The sequence below is a fragment of the Neolamprologus brichardi genome, chromosome 20, assembly GCF_056152115.1.
Source record: "Neolamprologus brichardi isolate AB-2024 chromosome 20, ASM5615211v1, whole genome shotgun sequence".
NCBI lineage: Eukaryota > Metazoa > Chordata > Actinopteri > Cichliformes > Cichlidae > Neolamprologus > Neolamprologus brichardi.
The window spans coordinates 5,857,030-5,884,417 of record NC_142123.1 but is presented as its reverse complement, the minus strand read 5'-3'; the positions used below and the strand labels follow the sequence as shown (position 1 = coordinate 5,884,417).

General features: G+C 42.5%; 2 protein-coding genes across 3 annotated transcripts in view; one reads left to right on the top strand and one right to left on the bottom strand.

Annotated features, from left to right (window-relative positions):
* Window positions 1-1,044: 1,044 nt before the first annotated feature.
* Window positions 1,045-12,745, bottom strand: pigt (phosphatidylinositol glycan anchor biosynthesis, class T). Its single transcript, XM_006785504.3, has 11 exons — window positions 12,271-12,745; window positions 11,588-11,765; window positions 10,594-10,721; window positions 8,961-9,061; window positions 8,653-8,827; window positions 8,459-8,556; window positions 8,076-8,232; window positions 7,675-7,875; window positions 2,531-2,696; window positions 2,317-2,400; window positions 1,045-2,180 (listed from the first exon to the last, which is right to left on the bottom strand). Exons 1-11 carry the CDS (start codon window positions 12,743-12,745, stop codon window positions 1,931-1,933), a joined length of 2,013 nt encoding a protein of 670 aa, XP_006785567.3. The 3' UTR covers window positions 1,045-1,930.
* Window positions 12,746-13,425: 680 nt separating this feature from the next.
* Window positions 13,426-27,388, top strand: part of phactr3a (phosphatase and actin regulator 3a) — a 32,903-nt gene continuing 18,940 nt past the window's right edge. Inside the window, exon 1 of one of the 2 annotated variants that reach the window (XM_035905613.2) lies at window positions 13,426-13,779. In XM_035905613.2, coding sequence (XP_035761506.1) covers window positions 13,677-13,779 — 103 coding nt within the window. In that variant the 5' untranslated portion in view covers window positions 13,426-13,676. The remainder of the gene's footprint in view (window positions 13,780-27,388) is intronic. The other variant, XM_006785505.3, reaches the window with a different exon arrangement.

Below are 27,388 nucleotides of genomic sequence, written 5' to 3'. Positions count from 1 at the left end.
TTTTTTATAAATTACTAGTTTGACCAAAGAAAGTTGCAACAATCAGTGACAAGTTCCTTTACTATATCATGTCCAAGGAGAAAACTTGCAGTTTGTAGCAGATCACATATGAACATCAAATTCTACATGTGGAAAGCTGCTTTTTGCTTTGTTTTTGTTCCACACTGTTGGCAAACACACAGGGGTAAGAATTGCTGACCTGTCAAATACAGAGAGACGTCTGTGTTTGTTCCTTCAGAGTCTGTCATCAGTGAGGCCAACTATGTTTACACAAAAATGTGGGCACTCAATGGGAAGTAATAATGTTCCAACTCCTGTTTAATTTAGAGTTGGGAACGTTCATGTCTAGTAATTTGAAAAATTATGTTTGGCAGTTTATTGAAAAGGCAGTGACAGTAATAACAATACAGAACATAGTCAAACATTCAAATGGAGCTCACTGTTTTACAGAAATATTTTTCTAGGAAGGAAAACAAACAAAAAATGTGTGTAAAAGGCTTAAACAAAAGTAAATGCATGGCAGTATTTTATTTAGTATTTAACATCTACAGGAGCTGCTCAGCCATAGAACCCAGGACCACAAAGCTCCAGGCGCAGTTTTAGTGCTGATGTTAATCCCAGCGGTGTTTGGAGTTCTGCAGTTGAGTCAGCAGTTTTGGTGACTTTTAAACTGTACACCTTAGCCCTTGGTGACACCCCTCTGAAGATCTACATGTCCAACAATTAGAGGCCGAGTTGTTGTGGCTCCTAGATGCGTCCACTTTGCTATATCACCACTTCACCTGATCATTAAATATCTAAGAGGGAAGAAATTTCATGAACTGACTTGTTGCGGTGGTGGCATCCTATTACACTACCATACTCAAATTTAGTGAGCTCTTTAGAACAACCTTTAACAAATAAAGGCAGGCTGCTTAGCTGTTACCTGCAGCAACAGGAGTGAAAGCACCTGAATTTGGAGAAGAGGAAGTGTGGCTCTGTACTTTTGTCCATAGTGTATTTGTTGTAAGACAACGAAAGTGCTCAAAACTGATGACTTAATAATTCAACAAATAAAGGTTTTTATTATGCTCAGACAATTGCATTCAACGTTCAAAACTGTAACCAAAATCAGTGCCAAATAAATATTTGGTAAAGGGCAGCTCGGTTTTACTTGACAACGATTGATATCCTGCGTAGAAACATGAAAAAAGTTCATTTTATCACTTTTAAGTCTAAACTTTTTAGAATTTGTTTCACACAATATATGACATCATACTGGAATGAGTTTTAGAGTTTTTAATGCGCTGTCATGAATGAAGTTTCAATTAAGATAAGCAGCCTAAAAAGAAAAACGTTATGACATCCTGAAGTGACTTTGACTTGGTGTACCTCATAGTGGCGGAGATGCCAAATAAGTCTTAAGACCACTTAGAGACCAAAAGCGATTATATTTCTAAGTGAGCCCAGAGGCTTCAGAGTGCAGTGAGATATGACATCACTGTTTCCTCAAAGTATCAGTATGCCTTAATGACAGTGTGGCATTATGATGTAATGGGTTATAGTTTTAAAAATCCAGAAAACAAACAAACAAACAAACAAACAAAACAAACAAAAAAAAAAAACAACCCTACCCCAAATCCCCCAAAACGAAGGGGTATTAAAACACTGCAGCCCATTGCTCAGCTTTGGTTCCTGATATTTATCAAACAAGAACAAATCTTCAACTTCCTGTCTACTTTTTTTGTCCTTAGGCAGCAAGAAATTGCTTTAAAACACAAATGTATTCATCTTATTCCATTCAACAACCAAATCCTCAAGTTGACAGGTTTTAAAACATTCATAGCAGTATTTGTCCCAGTTCTTCCCTGTATATTATATATTTTCCAGTAGTTTCAACAAAAGGAAAACTTCCTTTCTAAAAGATGCCACTTGGCATGCTCACAAAGCCTCAGAGTGGCGGAACGCCCCTCATCCTTCGGATGACGTTAGCGATCCGCTTGGCCAGTCCTGGGTTGGGCTCTTCGATCTGGAAGCTCCGCGTTAGTAAGTTGTATAGAGAGCCGTAGCCCACAGCCACTACAGTGCATGTCAGGCAGATGACATTGTAAGGCATGCTGAAGTCTGGAGTGGGCAGATTGACAAGCAGAGGCTCTGTGTAGATGCGGACAAAGTAGCTGGACTCTTCTTTACAGGGAAAACTGGTGAGAGAGGAAAATTTGATCATCCCATTTTCTAGATAAACGTGTCTGTGCAGAAACTCAAACAGTCCGTGAATAAAACACAATAAATGTCATTTTCATCAAGGTGGGTGGGCAATGGGGGCTGTGTACTTACAAGCTGCTGAAAAGTGGTCGTTCCTGAGTGCTGTTTGTATGCATGGCGACAGTGCTTGGTACAAGAGAACTAATAACTGAAGATCTAAATGTTAAAGACAAGGACAAGGACTTTAGTCAATAAAAGTCTGACATTAATTTAAAATCCTAAAAAATAAAAAGCAAAAATCATTTGAGAAGCAACACATGTCACACATGCAATCCTATGTGCATACCCGACATAGAAACCGTGGTTGGGATCGGGTGGGTATTCAGTCCATTTGAGCAGAGCCCTCTCAAACTGCACTGTAACCTCAGTCACAGAGTTTGGAGGAAGCTGGATCAGCATCTCCAGCAGGTGGGGCTTCACACGGTCCTTAGATGGCTCGTAGTGGATGTAGCCTAGCAGAGGAAGAAAAAAACAAGTGACCAATAATACACTGATTAAATGTTCAAACTAGAACTGCACAAACACAAAGGCTCTGGCATCTGCTGTCAAGAAAATTATATTTTAAACAGCTATCAACCCAGAGTTTTTACAGTCAGTGAATCCCTAGTTTCGACACAGATCATTGGTTTATATAAATTACATAATGGGACAATATTTAATCAATAACAGCATGTTATTCAAGTTAGAAATGAACACCAACATATGTATTTGATAATCGTTTCTTACAGAAAACATGACTCATGTTCTCCACCTTGTGGCAAAAAGAGGCAACTGCATGAACCCTTACTAACCATTCCTGTGGGTTAATGTGGGAAGTCAAGTATCTTACAGTGGGCTGTGAACAGCATGACCGACTTACCCCTGTAAGGTCAAATGTATCATATTTGAAACATGAGTTTTTGAGACCTTTACATCGTTAGTGTGATTTATTTAACCTTAAACCCTTTACACATTTTTGCTGAAGATGAATAGTCATCAATAAATTGCATAGAAATGCTGGTGTAGCAAAAATCATACAAGTCAAAACTCATAATTCATGACAGGTTCAATAAAAACTCCAGCCTCAAGAAAATGTGATTTTTCTGGCAATTATTTCATGGTTCAGATTTTACAGGGTTAAGTAAAAGACTAAATAATAATATCCATCGTTGAAGAAGTCAACATCAAAAATCAAAGCCTGCAAAGATGCTCACATGTCCACAGGACATTTAAGCTAACTAACAGAAGGCAACAAAAATGAAAATGAAATCAAGTTGAAGGCACACAAGTTCAGCTCAAGTGGGAGTCTGACTATTGTGCACCTCTACAAAGTGTAAAGAGAAGGCTGTGTATTCATTTGCCACTGACAATTTGTGCTTTTAAAGAACATAATTAGCATCATCATGTTGATGTTTGAATCAAGGTATGGGGGTCAGAGACAGGGGACAGCACTGAACTGAAAATATGCACTCATGGACTGTTTCTTTGAGCTGTAAGTGCAACTTTCATTTTTATGTGTAGGTGTTTCATGGCAAAAGACAAAGCTGCAAGAGTCAACTAAACAACATGATGTAAGATCTTCTATTTTTCTTCTTTTATTTAATTAAACTTCCTAAGAAATGATTCAGTGGTCATATTCAGATCCATGAAACAGTCCAAGTAAGACTTGCAGACATAGAAACAAAAAAATAAAGATGTATTGCTTTACCTTTAGATCTATTCTACCAAATCAGGCTTGTTAAATAGGTTGCGGGGAGGTGGCTGTGTGATAGTCTTCTAGTTGAATTTGTGATATGCTAATGCTAAACAGCGCAAAGGCTAATAAGATTTTTTTGTAGACTGGTTGAGGTCCTCTCCGTGAATCGCTACCTTATCGTGGTGGAGGGGTTTGTGTGTCCCAGGGATTCCGGGGGCTATCTTTGTCTGGGGGCTTTTGCCCCCTGGTAGGGTCTCCCATGGCAAATTGGTCCTGGGTGAGGGACCAGACAAAGAACGATTCAGAAGACCCTTATGAAGAAAACATCGAGGGAACAGTTTACCCTGCCCGGGATAGGGTTACCGGGGCCCCGCCCTGGAGCCAGGCCATGTTCCCTTTTTGAGCGTCTGGTGGCCGGGCCTTAGTCTATGGGGCCCGGCCGGGCACAGCCCGAAAAGGGGACATGGACCCATCCTCCTGCAGGCCCACCACCCGCAGGAGGCGCCATAGGGGTCGGGTGCATTGTGTGCCGGGCGGCGGCCAGGAGCGGAGGCCCTGGCGGACTGATCCCCGGCTGTCAAGACTGGCAATTGGGACATGGAATGTCACCTCTCTGGTGGGGAAGGAGCCTGAGTTAGTGCGTGAGGTTGAGAGGTACCGGCTAGATATAGTCGGGCTCACCTCTACGCATGGCTTGGACTCTGTCTCAGTCTGGAGTTGCCCCTGGTGAGAGGCGGCGGGCTGGGGTGGGTATTCTAATATCCCCTCGGCTTGCTGCCGGTACGTTGGGGTTTTCCCCGATAGATGAGAGGGTTTCTTCCCTGCACCTTAGGGTCGGAGAACGGGTCCTGACTGTCATCTGTGCTTATGCGGCGAGTGGCAGTTCAGAGTACCCAGCCTTCTTAGAGTCCCTGGGTGGGGTGCTGGAAGGTGCTCCACCTGGAGACTCTGTTGTCCTGCTGGGAGACTTCAATGCTCACGTGGGTAATGACAGCGAGACCTGGAGGGGCGTGATTGGGAGGAACGGCCTCCCTGATCTGAACCTGAGCGGTGTTTTGTTATTGGACTTCTGTGCAAATCACAGTTTGGCCATAACGAACACCTTGCTCGAACATAAGAGTGTCCATAAGTGCACGTGGCACCAGGACGCTCTAGGCCGCAGGTCGATGATCGATTGTGTAATCGTATCACCAGACCTGCGACCATATGTTCTGGACACTCGGGTAAAGAGAGGGGCTGAGCTGTCAACTGATCACCACCTGGTGGTGAGTTGGATCAGGTGGCGGGGGAGGACGCTGGACAGACCTGGTACACCTAAACGCGTATTGAAGGTGTGCTGGGAACGTCTAGCAGAGGCCCCAGTCCACAAGATCTTCAACGCACACCTCCAGCAGAGCTTCAACAGCATTCCGAGGGAGACTGGGGACATTGAGTCCAAATGGATCATGTTCAGCGTCTCCATTGCCGAAGCTGCTGCATTAAGCTGTGGCTGCAAGGTGGTTGGTGCCTGCCGTGGTGGTAATCCCCGAACCCCACACCTCTGGTGTCTGGTGGACACCAGAGGTGAGGGGAGCCACCAGGCTGAAGAAGGAGTCCTATTGGGCTTGGTTAGCCTGTGGGACAGGTATCGAAAGGCCAAGCGGAATGCGGCTCGGGCAGTGGCTGAAGCAAAAACTCGGGGGTGTGGGAGGAGTTCGGAGAGGCCAAGGAAAAAGACTTTCAGACTGCCATCGAAGAGATTCTGGCAAACCGTCAGGCGTCTCAGCAGGGGAAAGCGGTGCTCTACCTGCACTGTGTATAGTGCTGGCGGAGCGCTGCTGACTTCGACTGAGAAAATTGTCAGGCGGTGGAAGGAATACTTCGAGGACCTCCTTAATCCCACTGACACGTCTTCCGAGGAGGAAGCAGAGTCTGGGGATGAGGGGAATGACCCGCCAATTTCCGAGGCGAGGTCACTGAGGCAGTTAAACAACTCCTTAGTGGCAGAGCCCCTGGTGTTGATGAGGTCCGCCCCGAGTTCCTGAAGGCTCTGGACGTTGTAGGGCTGTCCTGGTTGACACGCCTCTACAATGTCAATGGAAATCAGGGGCAGTACCCCTGGACTGGCAGACCGGGGTGGTGGTCCCCATCTTTAAGAAGGGCGACCGGAGGGTGTGTTCCAACTACAGGGGGATTACACTGCCAGGGTCTGGAAAGGAGAGTTTGTCCGCTAGTTGAACCTCGGATACAGGCGGAACAATGCGGTTTTCGTCCTGGTCGCGGAACACTGGACCAGCTCTTTATCCTCTCAAGGATACTTGAGGGTGCATGGGAGTTTGCCCAACCAGTCTACATGTGTTTTGTGGACTTGGAGAAGGCATTCGACCATGTCCCTCTGGTTGTCCTGTGGGAGGTGCTGCGGGAGTATGGGGTGTCTGGCCCATTGCTACGGGCCATTCGATCCCTATACAACCGTTGCAAGAGCTTGGTTCGCATTACCGGCAATAAGTCGGACTCGTTCCCGGTGGGTGATGGGCTCCGCCACGGCTGCCCTTTGTCACCGATTCTGTTCGTAATTTTTATGGACAGGATTTCTAGGCGCAGCCAAGTGGCGGAGGGCTTTCACTTCGGTGGCCTCAGAATCTCATCTCTGCTTTTCGCGGATGATGTGGTTCTGTTGGCTTCATTGGGTGAAGGCCTCCAGTTCGCACTGGAACGGTTCACAGCCGAGTGTGAAGCAGCGGGAATGAGGATCAGCACCTCCAAATCATGGTTCTCAGCCGGAAAAGGGTGGAGTGCCCACTCCGGGTCGGGGATGAGTTCCTGCCCCAAGTGGAGGAGTTCAAGTACCTCGGGGTCTTGTTCGCGAGTGAGGGGAGAAGGGAGCTGGAGATTGACAGACGGATTGGTGTGGCGGCTGCAGAGATGTGGACGCTGCACCGGTCCATCGTGGTGAAGAGGGAGCTGAGTGTAAAAGTGAAGCTCTCAATTTACCGGTCGATCTACGTCCCTACCCTCACCTATGGCCATGAGCTGTGGGTATTCACCGAAAGGACGAGATGTGGATAAAAGCGGCGGAAATGCGTTTCCTCCGAAGGGTGGCTGGCCTCTCCCTTAGAGATAGGGTGAGAAGTTCGGCCATCCGGGAGGGACTCAGAGTAGAGCCGCTGCTCCTCCACATCAAAAGGAGCCAGCTGAGGTGGTTTAGGCATCTGACAAGGATGCCTGCTGGGCGCCTCCTGGGGTTAGTGTTCCGGGCATGTCCCACCAGGAGGAGGCCCCGGGGCAGATCCAGGACACGCTGGAGAGATTATATCTCTCGGCTGGCCTGGGAACGTCTTGGTGTTCCCCCGGATAAGCTGGAGGAGGTGGCTGGGGAGAGGGAGGTCTGGGCTTCTCTGCTTAGGCTGCTTTATCCGGGGCCGCAACCCGGCCCCGGATAAAGCGGATGAAGATGGATGGATGGATGGATGGATGGATGGTTGAGGTTTATATGTGGACCAAACTGTACATGTGAAGGCCATATAAGACATACATTTTTGATTTAATTAATAATTCACAAGTCAGCTGCTCCATGATATTCTTATTTCCACAGTGGCCTTAAGTGAAGTTAAGGACATTGTACCGGACCAATATCCTGTACTACACTGTGTACTCACTGTACAGGATATTGGTCGTCTTTCAAAGGTAAATTGTTTTTGGGACTATGTAAATTTATTATTCTGATTGCAAATTAACAGTGCACACATCATTTACTGCTTTCTAAAAATACTCACTGGGCTTGTTGTCCTTTCCCTTGCTCGTCACACTGAGCGTGTGGATGTAGAGACGAAGATACCAAGGCACCGAGTCCAGCAGCAGTACAGGGAAAGACCTGTATGGGTGGTTGTTGTACATTAATGTGTGAATCTCTCCTGTCTGCAGCCCGTATCCAGCCACATAACGCTCAGCATGGAGCAAGGGACGCAGCATTTCACCTGAGGACAGAAAGTAAGACTGATTTTAATAATTCACTGGGTGTAAAACTAATGTGACAATCAAAGAAATGCCTTAAAAATGTGTGAATGTGTGTGCATTTTATTATCTTGTTCTTGTTTCATCATACATTCTTCAAAACAATATTCTGACTATTATACACAGCTTTATACATTATACAGTCTCTACTCTTCTGGCTCACCCTCATTGGACTTCCATCGAATCAGCAGGTTGAGGGAGCGCACAGAACCAAAGGTTGTTTCTTGGGTCAGATCGTACACAGAGAAGGTCCGTCTGTCTCCCAGCACCACTGCCTGGCTCAGCAGGGAAGTGGCTGGGCTGAGCTCAAACTGCTCCCCCTGCAAAATAAAAACAGGTTTGTTCCAATCATAACTCTTACAGAGTTTCAATAATAAATTTGACATTATCTATACATACAAGTAGTGCCATTTATCAACAGATAATCCACTAGATCAGCAACACCTCCATGTTCATATAGCTGTCACAATTTGATGTTTTGTATTCTAAGGTTTGAATTATCTAATGATTTAGATTTGCATATTTTATATTAAAGGAAAAGCAAACCTGAGGGTTGTCTGTGATGTCAATATATAGTTTACTGGAGGAGGCCAACGGACAAGCTTCTGTCAGGGTCCGAGAGAACATCTTGAACAAAGACCACTCTGAGGGAAGAGACAGCTTGAATTAACAAAAGCCAGGGGAATATTACCAAAACCCAAATATGGGACAGAGAACAAAAAAAATGTGCTTTCGTTCACCTCGTTTGGTCTGTCCAGAGTTGTGCAGGTCAAAGACTGAATTCAACGTCTGTCTCAGCTCCCAGGATGTGGTTTTGCACTGCCAGTCCTGACACACGGACCTGATGTGCACTGCCTGGGAATGAAAACTGCTGTGGAAGAGTTTCTCTGACTTCAAAAGGACAGCGAGACCAGCCTGTTCGGAAAACATAGTGAGAAGAAAACTTAGTACGCTAACAGACGGCATTGATGTCCCGTGTTTTTTTAGGAAGAAAAATGCACATGTAAAAGGGGGGGGTGGAGAGAGAGAGAGAGAGAGAGACATTTACCTTGGATCCACATGGCAAGAGTTTCTTCCAAGGTGTCAAATTCTCTGTGCAAACAATTTCTCGTGGGAGGGTGGCATAGCGAAGGAAGCTGTGGTCTGTCACTTTAACACACACACACACAAATATTGCATATGCAGTACAGTGAGTCCTGGGGCATCTGCAGTGCTGTAATGGGTATTCAACTGTCTAACATGCACCTCAGAATAAGAATATCACATGCTCAAATAAAATCTAATATATATATTAAAAAAAGAGGCACCTGAGTACAGGTAAAGCACGCATTTTATTGCAAAAGGTTTCTTTAATGCAAACAGGACCTGTGTAAAAAGTGTTCATCTGTTTACTTATTCCCAAACAAAACAACAACAACAAAAACACAACTAAACCAAGTTTCTAACAGGGTGCAGCCTACCTGACAAGCCTGACAATCATATCACCTGTAAAGTCGACCATTTGCAGTAGCATGAGGTGTAAAATCACTAGAAATTAGGGCTGGGCCATATTGTACCGTTGACAGTAATACAATAATACAATGATAGGCAACAATAAGAAAATAAAATATCGCGATAGAATATGGGTAAAACGCACATGCGCAGTGCCTTTTTTTTCGCACATGGCCGAAAAAGCATGGCGGCAACAGAGAATGAGAAGGGAGAAAGCAGATCATTGAGTGAAACGGATGAACCACAATTGGTTTGTAAAAATGGTGCAACTTCAGTGATGTGGAACTGGTTTGGTGTTTGTCCGTCAGACACCCACCAAAGCACATTTTTTTTGTAGAACATGCAAAGCACCTCTTTTTAACTTCAGTGGCTATTATACATGGTTATGCTCAGGATATGTCACCAGATTTCTACTGGAAAGGCCTTTTGGTTAAACTTTCAGCAGGGAATTTGCATTTGCACTATTAAATTTTTATACAGCTTTAATGCACATAAAAAACAGCTGCTTGTTTAAGTGAAAATAAATGGATGGGGTTTTTTTTGCGCTAGTAAAGTTGTGGAGTTGTATTTTGTCTTGCATTAATTATATCGTCAGTTATATCGTTATCGCAAATTTTCAAATCTATATCGTGATTAATATTTTTGGCCATATCGCCCTGCTCTACTAGAAACAATAGTTTAAAAAACAAAACAAAAAAACAAAGCACATGTCTAGGTTAGATGAGGAAGAAGGTTATTGCACTAAATCTCTGAGACTCAATATTGAAAGAAATTTGTTACACATGGTCGTTTGGAACAAATGAGAATCTTCCTAGAGTCTGCCAACCTTTCAGAATTCCTCTAAGAGCACTTTGAACACTCATCAGTGAGGTTAACAAAGTTTTGAGCAAAATATTCAAGCTACCACAGTGTTTGTGACTCTGACAGAATCAAGGTAAAAATGACAGACTGATCTCCAGTAATCTGAAGCACTTTATGGCAGCTGATGCTGCTAAAGTTGTATGAATCATAACTGACCAGTGATGGAACAGGGTGAGAAGAGGATTACTGCAAGAGGATTTTCTCTAGCACTAATTCTGTATAATAACGGGATATTAGACAGTTCAATGGTGGCTGATGACACAATTAGCTTTTGCAGAGGTTCATTACTAGAGATGCTACTCTAAATGCAAAAAGGAGACTGACTGTACCGTTGCCTATTCCCAGGGGTTTGAAGGAGGCACTGGGCTGAACAGTGTTGGTGGAGTCAATGAAGTTCAGTGATGCACAGAAGATGCCTGACAAAACATTGGTTAGCTCCTTCCATGTAGCATCGACACTGGGAAAGGCAGAAAAAAGGCATGTGGAAATGTTAACATGATTTAGCAAAAGTAGGTTAGGCAGCAACTATATCAAAACAAACTGTTGTCAAAAGTTGTGGGAGTAGAATTTCTGGCAGTTTTATATGGGTGGGGGGAAAAAAATCAATACAGCAAACCATTACGATACTTTGTATGGTGATATTGTATGGATACAGGGTCACCAAATATTGATACTCTGGGAATATAACGAACAAGAGGGTTCATCACATGCACCACCATCCTGAGATGATGTTAGCTGAGCAAACTTGCATTAAATTCAATAAAATTCCCATTTAATTGATGTATCATCTGAAGCAGATTGAATGTAATTCAATCGCAGACTGATGACAGATTATCTCCGTCTTAATGAAACAAGTTTATGGCCAGTTTTTACTGAGAGTAATTTTACTGCATAACTTTTTACTGCAGGAAAAAAACTACCTCAACTGTCTGCTAGTTCGGCATACGCTTGAGAAACATCACTGTCATTATAAGAACTGGAAAGGAATAACACAAAAGCAAAAAACAGCAAGGACGGTTATGGATGAGCAAAACTGGTGGGTTGGTGGTTCTATCCTCTACTTGTCTAGTCTGCATGTCAATGTATCCTTGGTCCACATACTGAACTCCCAGTTGCCGTTGATGCATCCATTGGAGTGTCATGTGTGCATGGTAGGTTAAAAATGCTAAGGTGTAGAAAAAATGTTTACGAAAGCAGGTTAATGAATGTGTTTGTGAATAAGTGAATGAGGCTCGTAGCAAGATGGGGCTTTAAATGCTCAGAGTAGAAAAACACTATATAAGTACGGGTCTGTTTCATTCATTTCATCTCTGTTGTACTCACTCTGTCACTGAGTCTTGGAACCAGACCCAGAGCTCAGCCCCAGGTGGGGATGGTATAAAGGGTTGCCCCCACTGCATGGTCCTCCAGTAACCTTGTGTAAAAGAGATGTGCAGCTCTCTGACTGAGAACTTGGAGATGACCTGGCCCAGAGACTTGGGAAAAAGCCGGTAGTGGGACACTGAGAAATGTAACAACGTGGTTTAGCGTTAGAAAGACCAAACATTGTTGTAATTTTGAGAACAGGAGAAAGAAAATCTTATTGAATTAATGTGGAGTGTATTAAACTCGTATAATATTTCCAATAATGTATAAACACTCCTGAAACCAACTAAACAGGAACAGACGCAGATTTTAACAGGAAGTGGATATCAATAAATCAACAAAAATATGGTGATTTATAAAAGAAAGTCAACTGACGGAAAATACAGATGCCCTATCACGTGGTAATCTTTTTAATGTTTCAATCTGACAGATTATAGGAGCATCGAGAAGCAAAATATGAACCCTCATTCCGAAACATTTAAATGCTTGTCATTTTATACATTTACAGCTTTTCTGTCAGCTATTCGACAGACTCAAGTATATTCATGAGTTACTTCTATAAGAAGATAAAACATTTACATGTGTATATTTTCTTATTCGTGCCTAACAGAGTGTTATCTCCCTACTAGCAGTTAGCTTACCTTTGTTTTCTCTCATGAAGTCTGTGTCCCACAGGGTGCGGAACTGGAAGCTGGCATAAATATCTCCGGAGTGCAGAGGTCTGATGACCAGCTCTTCTTGGAAGTCATCTTTAGGCTGTGGTACCGACGAAGGTACCACTGTTTCAGGGGCAGAAGTGCCCTGAATGTCGGCTGCAGCATCAACCGTAGCGGCTTCTTTAACCTCGGTTGCTTCCCACCGTCTCTCCTCCACCGCGGGCTGGTCAGCCGTTTGTTCCGCTGTTTGTGCATTATGGTCAACCCCACCGTGGTGGTCATTAACTGGCGTCGTTTCATGAATGTCTGCGACAACAAACACGGACAAACTAAAAAGAATAAGCAGCCAAGACCAGCAGCTGCACCTGTGAGCAGCCATTTCTCTCGAGGCGGTGGTTGACTTCCGCGTTAACGCGTCATGAGTAGAATCAGCCAATGAGCTGCTTCCATATGGAGCCATGGAGCCATGGAGCCATTCTTGGCACTGACATGAGGCTGCTTTGTTTTAAGCCAAAAATATTTTCTTAAAAAAAAACATAAAAATAAATTAGCATGTATCTCATATATATATATATATATATATATATATATATATGCTAATATGGAATATGTTGCTGATTTATTTTAAGCAAATTCTAAAATAAAAAAAAATACATTTTAAAAGCGATTAGTTACATGTGAAGGCGGTAAGGAAGCGGTATGACAAATTATAATTTATATGTAGATTAGATAAATTATATTTATATCCATGTGAAGACAATAAATGAATCCATAGATAAATGTAAACTACAGTAAATGCACATAATATATCATATGTCAATTTGTGAATTGTAACCAATCAACCAATTACAGGCCTGAAAATTCTCAATTAATTTAGCCTATCAAACGTCTGCTCATCTTAATCTGTCATTTTGCAGCATTACCAATGCTGCTTGCAAATATATTAAACCTTATAGACCCTGAATAAATGGTGCTACTGGTGTGTTGCCAAAACTCATAAAAAGCTACATTAATAATTAATAAAGGCCATAAATTCAGGTTATCGGTGTGCGAATAAGCATGGTGCTCTGTTGCATATTTGGTCGCGTTGCTGGACAGGGATGGGCATCATCAACCCGTTGGCATCATCGGGGGCAAATCACCCCTCCCTCATCCACACATCATCGCGCACACAGCCCAGACTCACACGCACGCACACACACACACGCACATACACGCACATACACAAACACACACGGAATTTCGGCTCAGCCATGGCTCCCTGTTAGATGCTCAAAGCGGCTGTTGTCAGAGCGAATTAAATCTACTCTCGCTCGCTGCTTTCCTCCTGACCTTGCCTGCCTCCGGTTGGGTTTTTAATATTTTATTTAGGATTCCTGCGCTGCCTCCCCATGGCTACATCGGATGGACTAGACGGCTGTCTGCAGCGAGGCAGATCTCAAAGTGACCCGAACATACTCACCGAACCGGGCATCGAGTTGGCTCACGGCACAGGTAAGATAGGCGTTATTTTGTCTACATTCATCCGCTCCATATGCGAGTTTTTATTTTTATTTTATTTTATTTTTCTAAGGTTGCCGCTTCTTTGGCGTTGCAGACCTCCTTGTTTGCCTAGTGGGATGTCAGAACACTAAGGCACAATTAGCGCATATGCTCCCGACACTGGATGTAGAATATAACTGTAACGCTGAATCGTGGAGCTGCATGTTGAAGACGAATGCCATCTCAGCGTCTGTGAATGGCTGCATTCCCCACCAGATTTGCGCCTTACAAAGACGCCTGTAGCCCTTTTGGCTGATATGGATGCAAGTAGTATTTGGGAATCCGCGTGTTGGCCGTTTAATGTGATATTACCGTGTGCAACTTTTACTCTATTGCCTATCTATTCCCTTCCATGCTATCCCAACCCCTTTATAGTGAACCCATGCTATTTAGCATCACAAAATCTGCATGCATGTGTGGTCCATGATCCAAGCTTAACGAATGTGTTGTCCTGTCTGATCCACTGCTATAGCGTTGTTATTAAGAGAGATCCATGGAGGGATTCATGTTTTGACGTGTTGCATTAAAAAAGAAAAAAAAAAAAGCACATGCTTCTCTTATTGTAGGCCTATGCCTAGAGCTCTGTCCCTGTATTGACAGCACTGAATCCCCACCCCATACTGAACTGATCACTGCTGTGATCAATAGCCGACAATCCACGTGATATAGGCTATAGGTGGAAATGTACCCAACTTATCATCACAGCCTTGTACTGGTACAATCGGACTGGCCAGTTATTGATCCTTCAGGTGATCTTTCCAATATGGAGTCCTTGTTTGTTTCTCTGTGGGTTAGTCATCTAATGTTACTCATCTTTCTGCTTTATGGAAGAGGATAATGAATTAAACTTTCATTAATGACAGAACACCAGGGAGCACTCATGCCGTGCTCTCCTCTGGTGAGCTCCTGGAAGTGAATTTGGTTGTTGTTGTGCTGGAAGCACTAGTAGCCTATGCATTCACCTAAAATACACTGATGTATTTTCTTTTTTTTTTTTACGTAAGTGAGACTATTTATGGTCATACTGTGTGGGTTTAGAAAGAGTCATTGCTTACACCCACACATGGCGAGTTTTACGCACATGAATGCTTGACTGAATGATTCAGAAAAAAAAAGCAGAGTAGTTCACCTTTCAACTTATCACTAACGAGACTCGCTTTTTCACATTTCCAAAATCACACCTGCCTGCACTCATCAACTGGCCATAGCACGTTTATAATGGAGCCTTGCTGAATTCAACCCTCCCAGGGATGATTTAATTCACACATAGGTGAATGTGATGATGTCACACTGGGTCTTTGACACACCTGAATAAACAACGCAGCAGTTTGGCGGATCAGCCAGGCCAGTGATGAGAGCTAAAGCTGTCAGGGAACGCTGAATGTCAGCCTCCATCCCTGGAGTATGCACAACTGCATCACAGTTTCAGACACGAGTATGCTACATGAAAGACGGAGTAAATACAGTTGTAACAGCAAGGACAATATCGGTGTCTGGTGGCCCAAAGTACACAGCATCGCCCACCCCTTCTCTGCGTGGATCACCACTGCACTAATGTCTGGGGCACTAGTCTTTGCCAAAGTAATCCTTTGGCAAAGACTGCCTTTTTTTTCTCCTCCCAATACAGTAGATCTCGCAGCTGCAGAGGCTTACAATGTGTTCATACACTTACTCAATACTGGGAGGAGAGTCAATAGAGACAACAGTTACAGCTGACCATCTCAGAAAATCAGAGTAGTGTTTCCTTTTTGAATGAGGCTGCAGTAATACTACAATACAGACTCACCCTCTCAGAGAAGGGCAAGTCGATCGGTCACATTGCAAGTGTCCAACAATGCAAATCCTACTGTCTTTTAATAAAGCGCACAGAGTGACATTGCATTGCTCTGTTGGGAGTTTATCTAAATTAAGGCAACCTCTTTGAGCAGCAGATTTACAAGAATGATTCAAAGTTACAGGAGCATAAGTCCAGGAACAGGAGCAGCAGTATAAACACGTTTAATCAGTTCATTTGGACAAGGAGCCCTTAGATTCCCCTGCTAATAAAATGTCACTTTCGCTCAAAGTTCCACTTAGTCATTGCAGAATGTCGACCAAGGTAATGGTGTGGAGAGGACACCTTGACGCTTTGCGGACAGGGAGCTTGTCCAAGCAGGGTTGTCCCTATGGCTTCGTTCCTCAAAATAATTCTTTTCCCCTGTAGAAAGATGCAAAGCTGGAGAAACAGTGGAGATGAGTTGAATCACACAAATATCAGCACAAGCAGATCTATAGTGCACATAAATCTGCAGTTAGAGACTATTTCTGTTATTGATTAAGTTGCACTTTTTTATTACTTTTTTTTTATTACAAAGAATACAATGCACATTACAGTTTCCAAAGTAGTTATCTTCAGACTGTTAAATTCAGTTCACAAAGTTACAAAACACAGAAAAGAAGAATATCCTCCTCATGAAGAAATCACGTCACATATCCACAGTAAATTCTAAAAATAAAAAAATATATTCAGATGTTTTTAATCTTTTAAATAATTTCTCAGTTTGTTTGACATTTCATTGATTAGCCAACTGCCCCTTCACTAAACATCATCCTTTGGCAAAAGACTGTAATAATTCATGGTGAAATCACTTTCACTTGCAACCCCTCCCCACCTGCAGCTATATACCACATTGCTCAAGACCACTTCTGGTCTCCGCTCACATGATGACTTATCCAATAAGTACCTGCTGATCTGTGTTTTTTTTCTCTCGTTTTGTTTTATCCTTCTCTCCTGGTCTTACTGGTACAAGAATAATCCTCTCAGATCTGTCAAAAAAAAGAACAACTGAAGAATTCAGGTAAAAGGCGGGGACCTGCCTAATGAACAAGACGATATGTCAAACCCTGCGGAAGCTGATATTGAGCCATGACAATGACTCACCCCAAACCCGAGCGCTGTGTCATACATAATCCCTCTTATATTCAGGGCTTGGTGAGCAAATATGGGAAATTATGAGTCAGCAGGTCTTATATAATGTTCTCGCAATTAACACAACATTGTTTGAAAGTAATAATGTAAACAAAAAGGTATTATTTCCACAGGAATTCCTTACATAACAATGGTTTAAGACCCAGTTTCAGATTTCAGCGAGTTGCGGCGGAATAAAGAAACTGTAATTACGTAACAAACAGAGATATATATGACCCTACCTTCAGAAACAGCCCTGCTTCAATTAAAAAAAAGGAACTTTGACGTTTTCAGGTGAAGAGAGGGTTAAAGATGCAAGAACATGGACTCCTTAGAAGTTTAAAAGACACTCTTAAAAGGAGACAACCCGGTGCTGGCAGGCGGCACATTTGAAGAATGTTTTTCGTTCAACTGTAATGAGGCAGTCAAGTATCTTGATGGTGTGGAAGAGGGAGATAAAGAAACGGTGGATGTGGCACAGCATTTGGTGTGGCCTTCAACTGGCGCTGGCTCTAAACAGATAATTACACGGCACACAGTAACTATCTAGCTATCAATCCAAACTACTGGTAGTTCATCAAGTTGTTGGGACGAGTTGTTGGGCTTGCCCGTGTTGACAGGTTTTGTGATGAGCAAAACTCCACCAGTATCTGGGGCAGTTTTATAATTATTTTCTATTCCGAGTAATTAACTGTAAATTAAACTGTTTGAAATTGCAGTTTTCATTTAAGACAGATTAAGAGGCAGGCGCTCAGCGGTATGTGATGCCATTACAGCCACACATTCTGTCTTCCTGTGAGTCTATTTTTTCCCCACCGAGTGATTGTCAACATCCTCAAGAGTGCAGAGAAAAGGGTGTGAAGTTGTTGTATTCTGCTGCGGGTCGTACGTGTTAAGTGGTTAAAACAAAAGAGAGAGCGACGGTGACCATGAAGTGGATACAAGTCAGAAAACAGAAAACGATCCCTCTGTTACAGTTTAGCCCGTGACACCATGCTGTCTGTGCTTAGATAGGTCGCCAGTATGCAAAACACAACCTCGAGTTTTATTCATGTGGTTGGTTTTTTGTGGAGACTTTTAATTTAAACAGGACATAAACTTCATCATGCACATGCAGCTCAATACTGGTCTCTCATTTTTGAATTTTGTTTGTTTATTTGTTTGTTTTTTAGCTGCGGTCAAGTTGAAAACTGTAAAACCCGAGAATCTAGCAAACTACATGCACACGTATGGCTGACATAAACAAGTTCAAGGGATCTGGATGGACAACGAGAACATATTGTTATAGATTTGCTCTTTGTTTAGAACCTGCAACTTTATCAGACTCAGCCAGGAAAGCTGTAATTCACGCTGAAGTCACGACTCATTCATCACGGTGAGCCTTAAGGGACTGTGAGTCAGTCAAGGCCACCTGTTAGTAGTAGCCACTGGAGAGCTATTCATTCTTCCCTCCACGATGCACAGAGGTCCCTTCAGAGGCCAAGAGAAAAAGTACATCTAATGTCAAGTTGAGAGGAGCCTTCTGGTTGCCATAAAAGGTATCTGTCATATTCAGAATCTCAACAAATATTGAGTCAGACTTTCACCCAGGAGCACTGTTAGTGCCCACATGTCATATATATATATATATGTATATATATATATATATATATATATATATATATATATATATATATATATGTATTGTCACAGTAACATGCTAACATGCCAAGTTCTCAAGTTTTCAGGCAGAACGCCCTCAAGGCTAACTTATCCTTTGTATGTAAAATGTTCAGACATTTCTGATTGTCAAACCTAATGGATCATGCCCGCTGTTAATGTGATGAACTACTCTGCTAGGGGCACTTGTGTGAACTTGAGCGTAACTGGCTTTTCATTCTCTATAAATTACTTCAGAACAAGTTAGTCATAGGCAACTGCAACATGGCCAATACAAGTGAAATGAGCTCAGGGGAAAGGGTCAAGCATCATTTGGCTGTACAAAAAGAAAAGTTAACATTCCACAATTTTGTTTTAAAAAACGATAAAAAGGGAAGAATTTGTCTTGAGTAAAATGAAAACTAACGGGTACACACACCCCTGTTCTCTGCTGGGCATCGGGGCGGGGGGGCTGGGAGGAGGTGTTGGCCGTCCAATTGGGATCTGGGATGCGGGGCCTCCCTGCTGCTGCGGAGCCTGGGGTGGTCTGCTTGCCTCCACCCCGGGGGAAAGGGTAACATCTCCTGGGTCTATGTGCCGTTTCCCCGGGGCGAGGGTACCTGGACCTGGGGTATAGAGTTTGTTTGGGGAGTGTGATTGTGTGTACAGTGTCCATGTATGTCTATCCCTACGTTGGGTGAGTGCTGAGTATTTGTATATGTGTGCATGAGGGGGGGAATGCATGTTTGTGTCTGTGTGTGCCTGTTTGTTTGTGTCTATACGTCAGGTCGGGTCTTACACTCCACCTCTCTGGGAACTCCCAGGCCCTCCAAAGGCCTATCTCCCCTCACCACTGTGTTTAGTATGTTGCCCTGTTTTTTTTTTTCTTGTTTTCTCTTCTTTTTCTCTCAACAGGTGATTCAGGAGATTTTTTTTCTCTTCTTCCTCTTTTTAAGTGCCCTTTCTCACTGTCCCTCTTCCCTTCTGTTTTTCTTTTCCTTCATCTTTCTTTCTCCCTTTCCTATCCCTCAGTCATGTCTGTCCCGTCTGTAACAACTGAAAATAAAATAAAATAAATAATAACAACAAAGGTCGATCAAATGGACCGATATGGCAAGGCCGCGATGATCCATTTGGCAAAGTAAATCCATTCAAAGAATGAGACATAATTAGATTATCAAAGAAACATCTACAGCATGATAGCGGTTCTTGAGATCCATCTTTGTCAAATAATAATTCAACTGACATGGATCTAATGGCATCAAATTTGTGTAAATAAAACCACGGGAAAATTCCAACCAGACTGCACTGAGCATAAAGTAAAGATCAGATGTGGGAACATCAAAGTCGGGAGCTGTTTTTTACTTACAGTGGCAACATCCACCTGTTGAAAGAAACTTTGTACATCAGAAATCCGAAGACCTGTGGCCCTCACAAAGATTTCACTATAAATCCCTATGGAGGGGGAAAAAAAGCTTTGCTGCCTTAAACACAGAAAACTCTCAGGCTCTCAGCACAGTCACTGTAGAAACCGTGGGCTTCATATATTCAAATGTTTTTCACCAGTTTTAAAATTAAAATAATGATTCTTACTATCATGAATTACTATCATCAACATTTAGTATTGGGTATCATTAAGGATGGGAATTCATAAGAATTTAGCGATTGCGACTCCATTATCAGAGTGACCTATCGATTCTCTTTGGGATATCATTAGCTCGGCTTTGAGAGTCAACACAATCTCTAAGCAGAATATCAAAGACATTACATCTGTTCACGTTAATGTATGCTGTGTGGTCAGATATTTGCGCAGGTATTTCCCCTCTTTGTTGTGATCAGTGTTGGGGTCATTACTCAAGAAAGTAACTCAACACAAATCCCTATCCCAACAAGGACACACACATGATCTTTCTCTTAGTAGAACACAAAGCTGACAGCAAAAAGCAAAGATGAAAACCAGCAAAAAGACACTTTAAAACAATTGCCACCGTGATTCTACTGAAACATGAGTTTGTTACCTGTTAAAGTTCAGGGTCTGGCTGCTGGGTTGGGGTCAGCCTTTACTGAGCTTTATCAGCACTCTGGGTTCTTGGCTAGCTTAGTGTTAGCTTGCTGTTTGGCTAGCTTGGTGTTAGCATGCTGTCTGTGCAGGTGCTTGCGCTGACGTTATGTTAGCAGCATAATGCAGCTGTTTCTGTCCTAGATGCAGTTTACACTTTACCATCACGCTCTTGTCCATGTGTAAGATAAAAATAAAAGTAATGTCCATAATGGCTACCAAGAACCGGTTCTCAATTCCCATCCCTAGGTATCATATCACTCAACACTCCCGCCTAAAAAACTGAGAAGTCTATTAGTCATTTAGTCTCTTTGTGTTAAAAAACGATGATGATGGGATCTCATGCTTATACCAAGTCATCACAGTATACCAACTAAATTCATTGCTTTTTCTCCTTCAAACCAAATCAGGCCACAAAAAAGTCATGTTAGCCCTATGTAAAAGAAAACAAAAGTCCTTTCTTCATTTGGAACCAAAATGAACACTGTGCTAACAATTCTGTCACATTTATGATCCACAACTGCTGAGTGGTGAGCTAAGGAGATATGTTGCATGCAGATGCTTTGTTGAGCTCTGCCCTCCGTAGATGCCTTTACAGTCTCCCAGTTGCCCCCGAAAATGGAGCGCATTAAATGACGACAGCAGCAGAAGTCCTACATCATGCATGCTCCCTGTGGATGCGGGACCAGATTAGGCATTTGACAATGTTTGAGCCATGTGTTAGTGCGGCTGTTGTTTGGGCCATGTGTTGCTATGGCTGACACCCGTGTGCCTCTGTGTTTTTTTTGGCAAGTCAATCCATGTATGCATTCATTTGCAGAAGATGTAGCAGGTTTGCGCAGACGTGGAAAGAAAAAAAAAATCACAGTGTGTGCTAGAAAAGACAGTCACCCTTTGGAGAACAAAGACTCGAAAAGCCCCGCGCACCTTTCAGAGACCCCAGGGTAAAGGCAGCATGTAATGGAGCTATTAAGCCTCTAAAGGCTGGGGTTAAATTGAGTTCAGGAAGTTGCATGCACTATGTTGTGAAGGGTAAAAAATCTAAGAGACACAACTCCTTTTGGCATCGACTCTGTGGAGCAGTGGAAATACATTTTGCAAGAAAGCAGAAAAAGGAAAAAAAATGCTGGGGAGAAAAGGAGAAGGAGGCTAAACTAGTGAGGCAGAGAGGAGATGGAGGAGAGAGAAAGAAAGGAGGAGGTGGCAGCTTTTATTGAAAGAAAGCCAAGATGTTATCCTAATTGCAAACTGGCCACAGCGAGATGATGGATAGGCTGTAAGAGACCAGTTGCAGGCAGTGACTGTGTGGCTCTGGCTGGAAGACCTCTACAGCGTTCCACAGATCCTATACAGACCCTAAAGTGATGCAGTTAAACCAAGAATGCTGATATGCCAGATTTTTTTTCCTCTATCATTTTCCTCGTTGATAATTACCTCAGACGTTTAAGCCAATTTAGTTAATTGAACTGTTCCTTTTAGTTAAACGTTCATTTCGACAGACATAAAAATGAACTTGCAAAGACTTCAAAAGCTTTTGACTGAATTTATTAAATCTAGTTACAGTCACTTGTCTGGAAACTCTTTGCCAGTATGTTCAGTTATCAAGCTCGAAAATCAAAAATGTAATTTAGGTTTCATCTTTCTTCAGGACTGCGGCTAATGGTTCTCATCACTGATCTTAATCTATTTTTCAATCATTTTTTTTAAATGAATAAAATTTAACAAAACACTAAAAATCATTCTCATTGTTGCTTCCCAGAGCCCACAATGGCAAATATAAAGTTGATTGTTTAGTGTGAGAAGCCATTGAAAACCTAAAAACATTTATATTAAAGACACAAAACAAGAGGAGAGTCGGGTTTAAGGCTTTATAAATGTTTACATTTTCTCATCGATTGATAATTGATTGATGTGGTGAACTTGAAACGTCTCTGCTCTGAGGAATGATCAGTAATAGTAACGTGGACATGCGTCACCCCTGATGGAGGGTAAAAGTGAAGATCTATTGGACTACTCATCAGTCAGATCTGTTCTTTTAAAGTCTGTCTCACACTGTTGTCAGCCATGTCAGGAAGTGAGTGATTAAATTGTTAGGGTGTCCCTTTTAAGCAACACTGGATGACACAAAAAAGAAAGCTGTTCTATAAAGTCTTGTCTGGCTTGTTTCAGCATCACTGAATTGGCAGCATTCACATCAGAGCCCCCTCTCTCTCTTACACACACACAGACATAAAGTCATGCATTGCACCCGTCACACCTGCTCATATCCCCAGCTTCTTTCTTCCCTATCAAATTTGCCAGACTCAGTCTGAGATCAGTGAAGTGAGAAGAGGCGAGTCCTGGGCCCCGTCAACAACACAAAAAAGCTCTTGTCTGTGACAGAGAAGCACAGAAAGCAGGAAGAAACTAAGCACATGTGATGGAGTAGGGAAGTGCAAAGATAAACTAAAAGTAGGTAAAGCTCGTGTACCTAACACAATGGAGGTATGATGTTATGGCAAAGCGACAGACATTGAACCACCACAGAGAGGAGGGAAAGTGGTTTGAGGCTGTTTGATAGCCACTTACAGTACAGCATTATTGAACACTCTCTGCCAGGGCCACTCAGGAGATGGTAAATTAAATGCATAGCCAGATCAGATAACTGTACTAGAAGGAATACAGTCATAAAAAGAAAATGAATTAAAGCATTTCATTGTGCTGTCAGACAGACAGTGAGTGAGTATAAAAAAAAGCGAGTGGAGGTTAGAGAGTCTGACTGTATGTTTATCCACTTTGGTACTTTGGTTCACAGGTTACTCGCTTTTCCATTTGTCACTTTTTAATACCACGATGTTGAACTTTACCTCGTTTCTGTGATGGGCTTTAATACAAACACATAAACATACCAGATGAAACACAAAATGAAAGTTTCACAAGTCAATGATTACTCTTTATAATTTGTTTTAAATTGGCCTAAAGCTAAAGAAGATCCCATTTATACTCTGTTTTGAGTTCCAGTGAACAAAAGGTTTCACACATTTATTTATACTGAGGTTATCTGTCAGGGATTGAGGTAAATTCAAGTTTTGGTTATTTTGAAAAGGTTTGAAGTTCAGAAACTGCACCCTGTGACTTTGAGCAAAGCCGTATATATAAGTGACACTCGTCACACAGTCAAAATCCATTTGACTGAAATCCATATTTACTATTTTCTATTCAGTACTGTGACAACTTTATGGAGTGTGTAAATTAACTACTTCAGACGCCGCTCAGGTCTGCACCCTCGCATTGGGAAGCCATCTAAATGTAGACGTAACTACGATGACATGTAATCTAGCTGATAGTGACAGTAGACGTCACGCCTTAAACGTCTACCTTCTAGAAATTTCCAAAGCCCATGGTTACACATTTCCTAGCCAATCGTCATCATGAATGGAAATATCAGCAGCCCAAAGCAGCATGAGCAGTTTATAGTTTAGCGCTTATGCGTGATCATAATTGTTGTCATTACTGACTGATGATTCTCGCAAAACTGTCATTTCCATCTATGACGCAGAAAGGTTTAATCGGTTAGTCAACTGGCAGGCGTTTATTCTGGCAAACTGATTAAATAAGAAAAAAAATGGAAATCATTTGTTGAGTGACAGCTGAAAACAAGGCTTTCTACTTTTGTTACAGTGTTAGTGATTTTTACGGGATAGCGGTGACTAATTTTCAGACTAAGAATTCAAACTGTCAAACAGTATGATGCAAAAAGACAAATGGCGAGAGATCTCAAACTTGACTCTGCTGTATTACACCAGGGTGAGTTTCAGCACCACGGACAGAGCCAGTCTTTGCATTGCGGCAGGCTGCTGAACTGAGCAGAGCCGTGTTCTGTGTGCTGATAAGTCTGTCCTGGATCTCAAATGCTTTGACTCAACTGAGCCCTTGATCTGCTGGGAAAGAAGCCCAGCATGTTTTGTTTTTTTACCAGTTTTTCTTTCTTTCCTCTTTTTAAAATTTTATATATATACTTTTTGCAGCGACACATTAATGAGGAAAGCACATTGTGCAGTTTGAGGGACAAATTCCACTTAATGTAATCATCGGATACATCTACAGTTTGCAAGCCAAAAGCTCAAATCCAATCCCATTAAAACCACTATTAGAACTGTGGCCAGCCCAGTACGGTGACTTGGCTGTTATTGATAACTGAGTGGCTTCTAGCAATTTCTTAATAAACACAGATTCGTCATTGAGCCCACACCTTTTTAGCTACCAGATACAGTAATGCCTTTTTTACACCACCACAGCATCCCTGTGGCACAGAGCAACTGCTGTGAAGCTTGTGTGATCACACTAATGAATGTGTTTCAGTAACTGGACAAAATCTTTTGTTGACAGTTTTCCTATGCTGCCAGTCCCATACAACTCTCCGACCAGACTGTACTGCAGATTTGATTACTTTTTGCTACAACCATGCTGCTTTTTTCTTCTTGTATTATATCATGGGAAATTTAGAAACTATCTTTCTATATGGTGAGCCTGCAAAACAAAACAACGCATGAAATCTTCTCAAAAACCAAGAAAGGAGTAGAGGTTTAATCTGCTAAGGTTATAGGGTTGCTGCTTAATTATTATTTTAATGTGCATATTTCATACCCTCATCTCTCTCTTCACAACCAAAAGGCAATGCATTTATTGAATGCAATGTGCCCTTGAATAGTTTTCCATAACATGCATGAAATGATTGTTGACATGGCTATTTCTTGGAATAATGAAAAATGTGAACATGCATTTAATGTCTGGCCTGTTTAAGTAGTCCATATGTCCATGGCAAATGGGGCTACAGGACAGTTAGCACATTGACTCGTGTCTGCACAATCTGTCGTCACAAAAAAGTGCTGTTTTTCTACTGTTGATCCTTTGCCTGCAAAACCCTTTATGAAGTCCAGAGCATGGGATGTAAACCTGCTTTCCCATCAATAACATGGTAGGAAGTGTTCTGTGTTTAATTCGGTGCTTCCCTTGAAAAGTTGCTGCTTTGGGCACACTATTGTATACTGTGGTTCCCTGTTCTGCTTTCCATTTAAGCCCAAACCATCCCACACACACACACGAGGGAACCGAATGCGAGGTGTATCCTTGCTGTGGGACGTGTTTGGAAATTACAGTGCTAACAGTGGTGAATTGTGCTGTTCCTCTGTGCACCTCCCATTGTCTTTCATGCTTGTGCTCTCCTCCCAGCAGAGCAATGAGAGCCCAGCGGAGACGGGCTAACAGCAAGTGCAGACAGAAAAACTTTGGGCTCTCCATCTCAATGACACACTCGACATGCTTTGTATTACATTTTCATGAACAGAGCCCAAATCTGTGGAAATAATGGCAATAAAGTTCACCCGCCTGTGTCTGCTGCTCGAGTCGCTAACTAACTGCACCTCCTCTGACACACCTGCGCAAAAACTTTTGTGGCGAAAAGTGTTACATCATTGAGTAAGCGATTACTCAAGTTATTGTTCAAGTTTGCGTAAAGCACTTGAGAGACGCACTCTGTACTGAAACGGTGACCTTTTTAAACACGAGTCTTTCTGAGAATTTGAAGCATTCAGCAGGAAGGGGAAGTTTAATTTTATAATTAAATCATCACCCTGTGAAGAGGAAAGTCTTTTCCAAGCAGCACCTATGAAGATATAAAAGGAGCTAAAGAGTCAATATGAATTTCCCAGTTTGTTAGATTAATGTGGTAGACTGAAGGAGCAGCCCAAGGTGCAAAGGGTGAACCAAGACTTCCATTACGTGATTGGAGGGAAGCTTTCTGAACACGTCACTTCAGAAAGCTGAAGTAACGTTTCTTGGGATCGGTATAGAGAACGTGGCCCAAAACTTAAATATGAATGTGAAGCATGCCTGGATGGGTTCTCCTCCTTTATTTGGTAGTTCTCTGGAGTGAAGGTTGGCATGAAATTTTCTGAGGCTCCCCCTGTTGTGTGGGCAACAGGAAACACTTTTAGCAGGGACATTTTCAGCCCACTGGGTGGATGCGATAGATACATGGAGGTTTTCACAGTCAAAGATAGCCTGGTTTGTTTTTTTGGGTTGCAGTTTCTACATTCTCTCTAACTTTACTCCTTAATGACAACAAATATGTTCACGCTTGATAATTGTCAGTGTATGTTGTGTCATTTGCTTGTGTTCTCAGAACATGGGACACAGTTTCAAAGGTGCGTTATAGTGATACAATATTTTAGTAAAGTTTTCAGCCCTGTGTGCACTGATTTTATTGGAAATGCTCAGCTATGCAGCAGAGTCTCAGATACTGTTAAAATGAACTAGGCATCACTGATACACATCGCTTTTGAGGCTCCAAGCTGAACCCACATAACCCTGATGATGTCACTAGGAGTCTTTGTTTTCACACTTGACAAAGGTTCCTGTGGGACAATGAAAAGACGATCTATGACAGAGTTTATGCTTAGTAGTCCTAACACTGAGGGAATGCACCTTTATTTAAAGGGTTTTTTTAAATAATATAATGTCACACAGATATTAGCATATACTCACTGGTAATCAGACGCGACAGGGAACCTTACAGCAATCAGCACCAAAATGCCAGTACGTTTGTGCCTAACATCTGTGCGCCTGATAGCGCTCGTGTAAATCTAAACAGATGGAAGTAGAAACAGTGAAAACAGAGGAGCAGCCTTTCATCAGAAAGTGAAAATAAACTAAACTCTTAGTTCCTTGTTGATGATGCAGCAACGGCTTACAAGCAAAGCCACCCACCAGTCCCCATTCTCAGCTCTACCATATGGTAATAAAGAAGGGCCTCGGGCATTTTCTATTGGCTCCTGGACTCGCTGACATCATTTCGCTCGCTTGATGCCCACACGCTGGTGTTTCACACTTTGGCTATAATTGCTTTGATGATCTAGAGACTTGACCTTTGCAGCCTT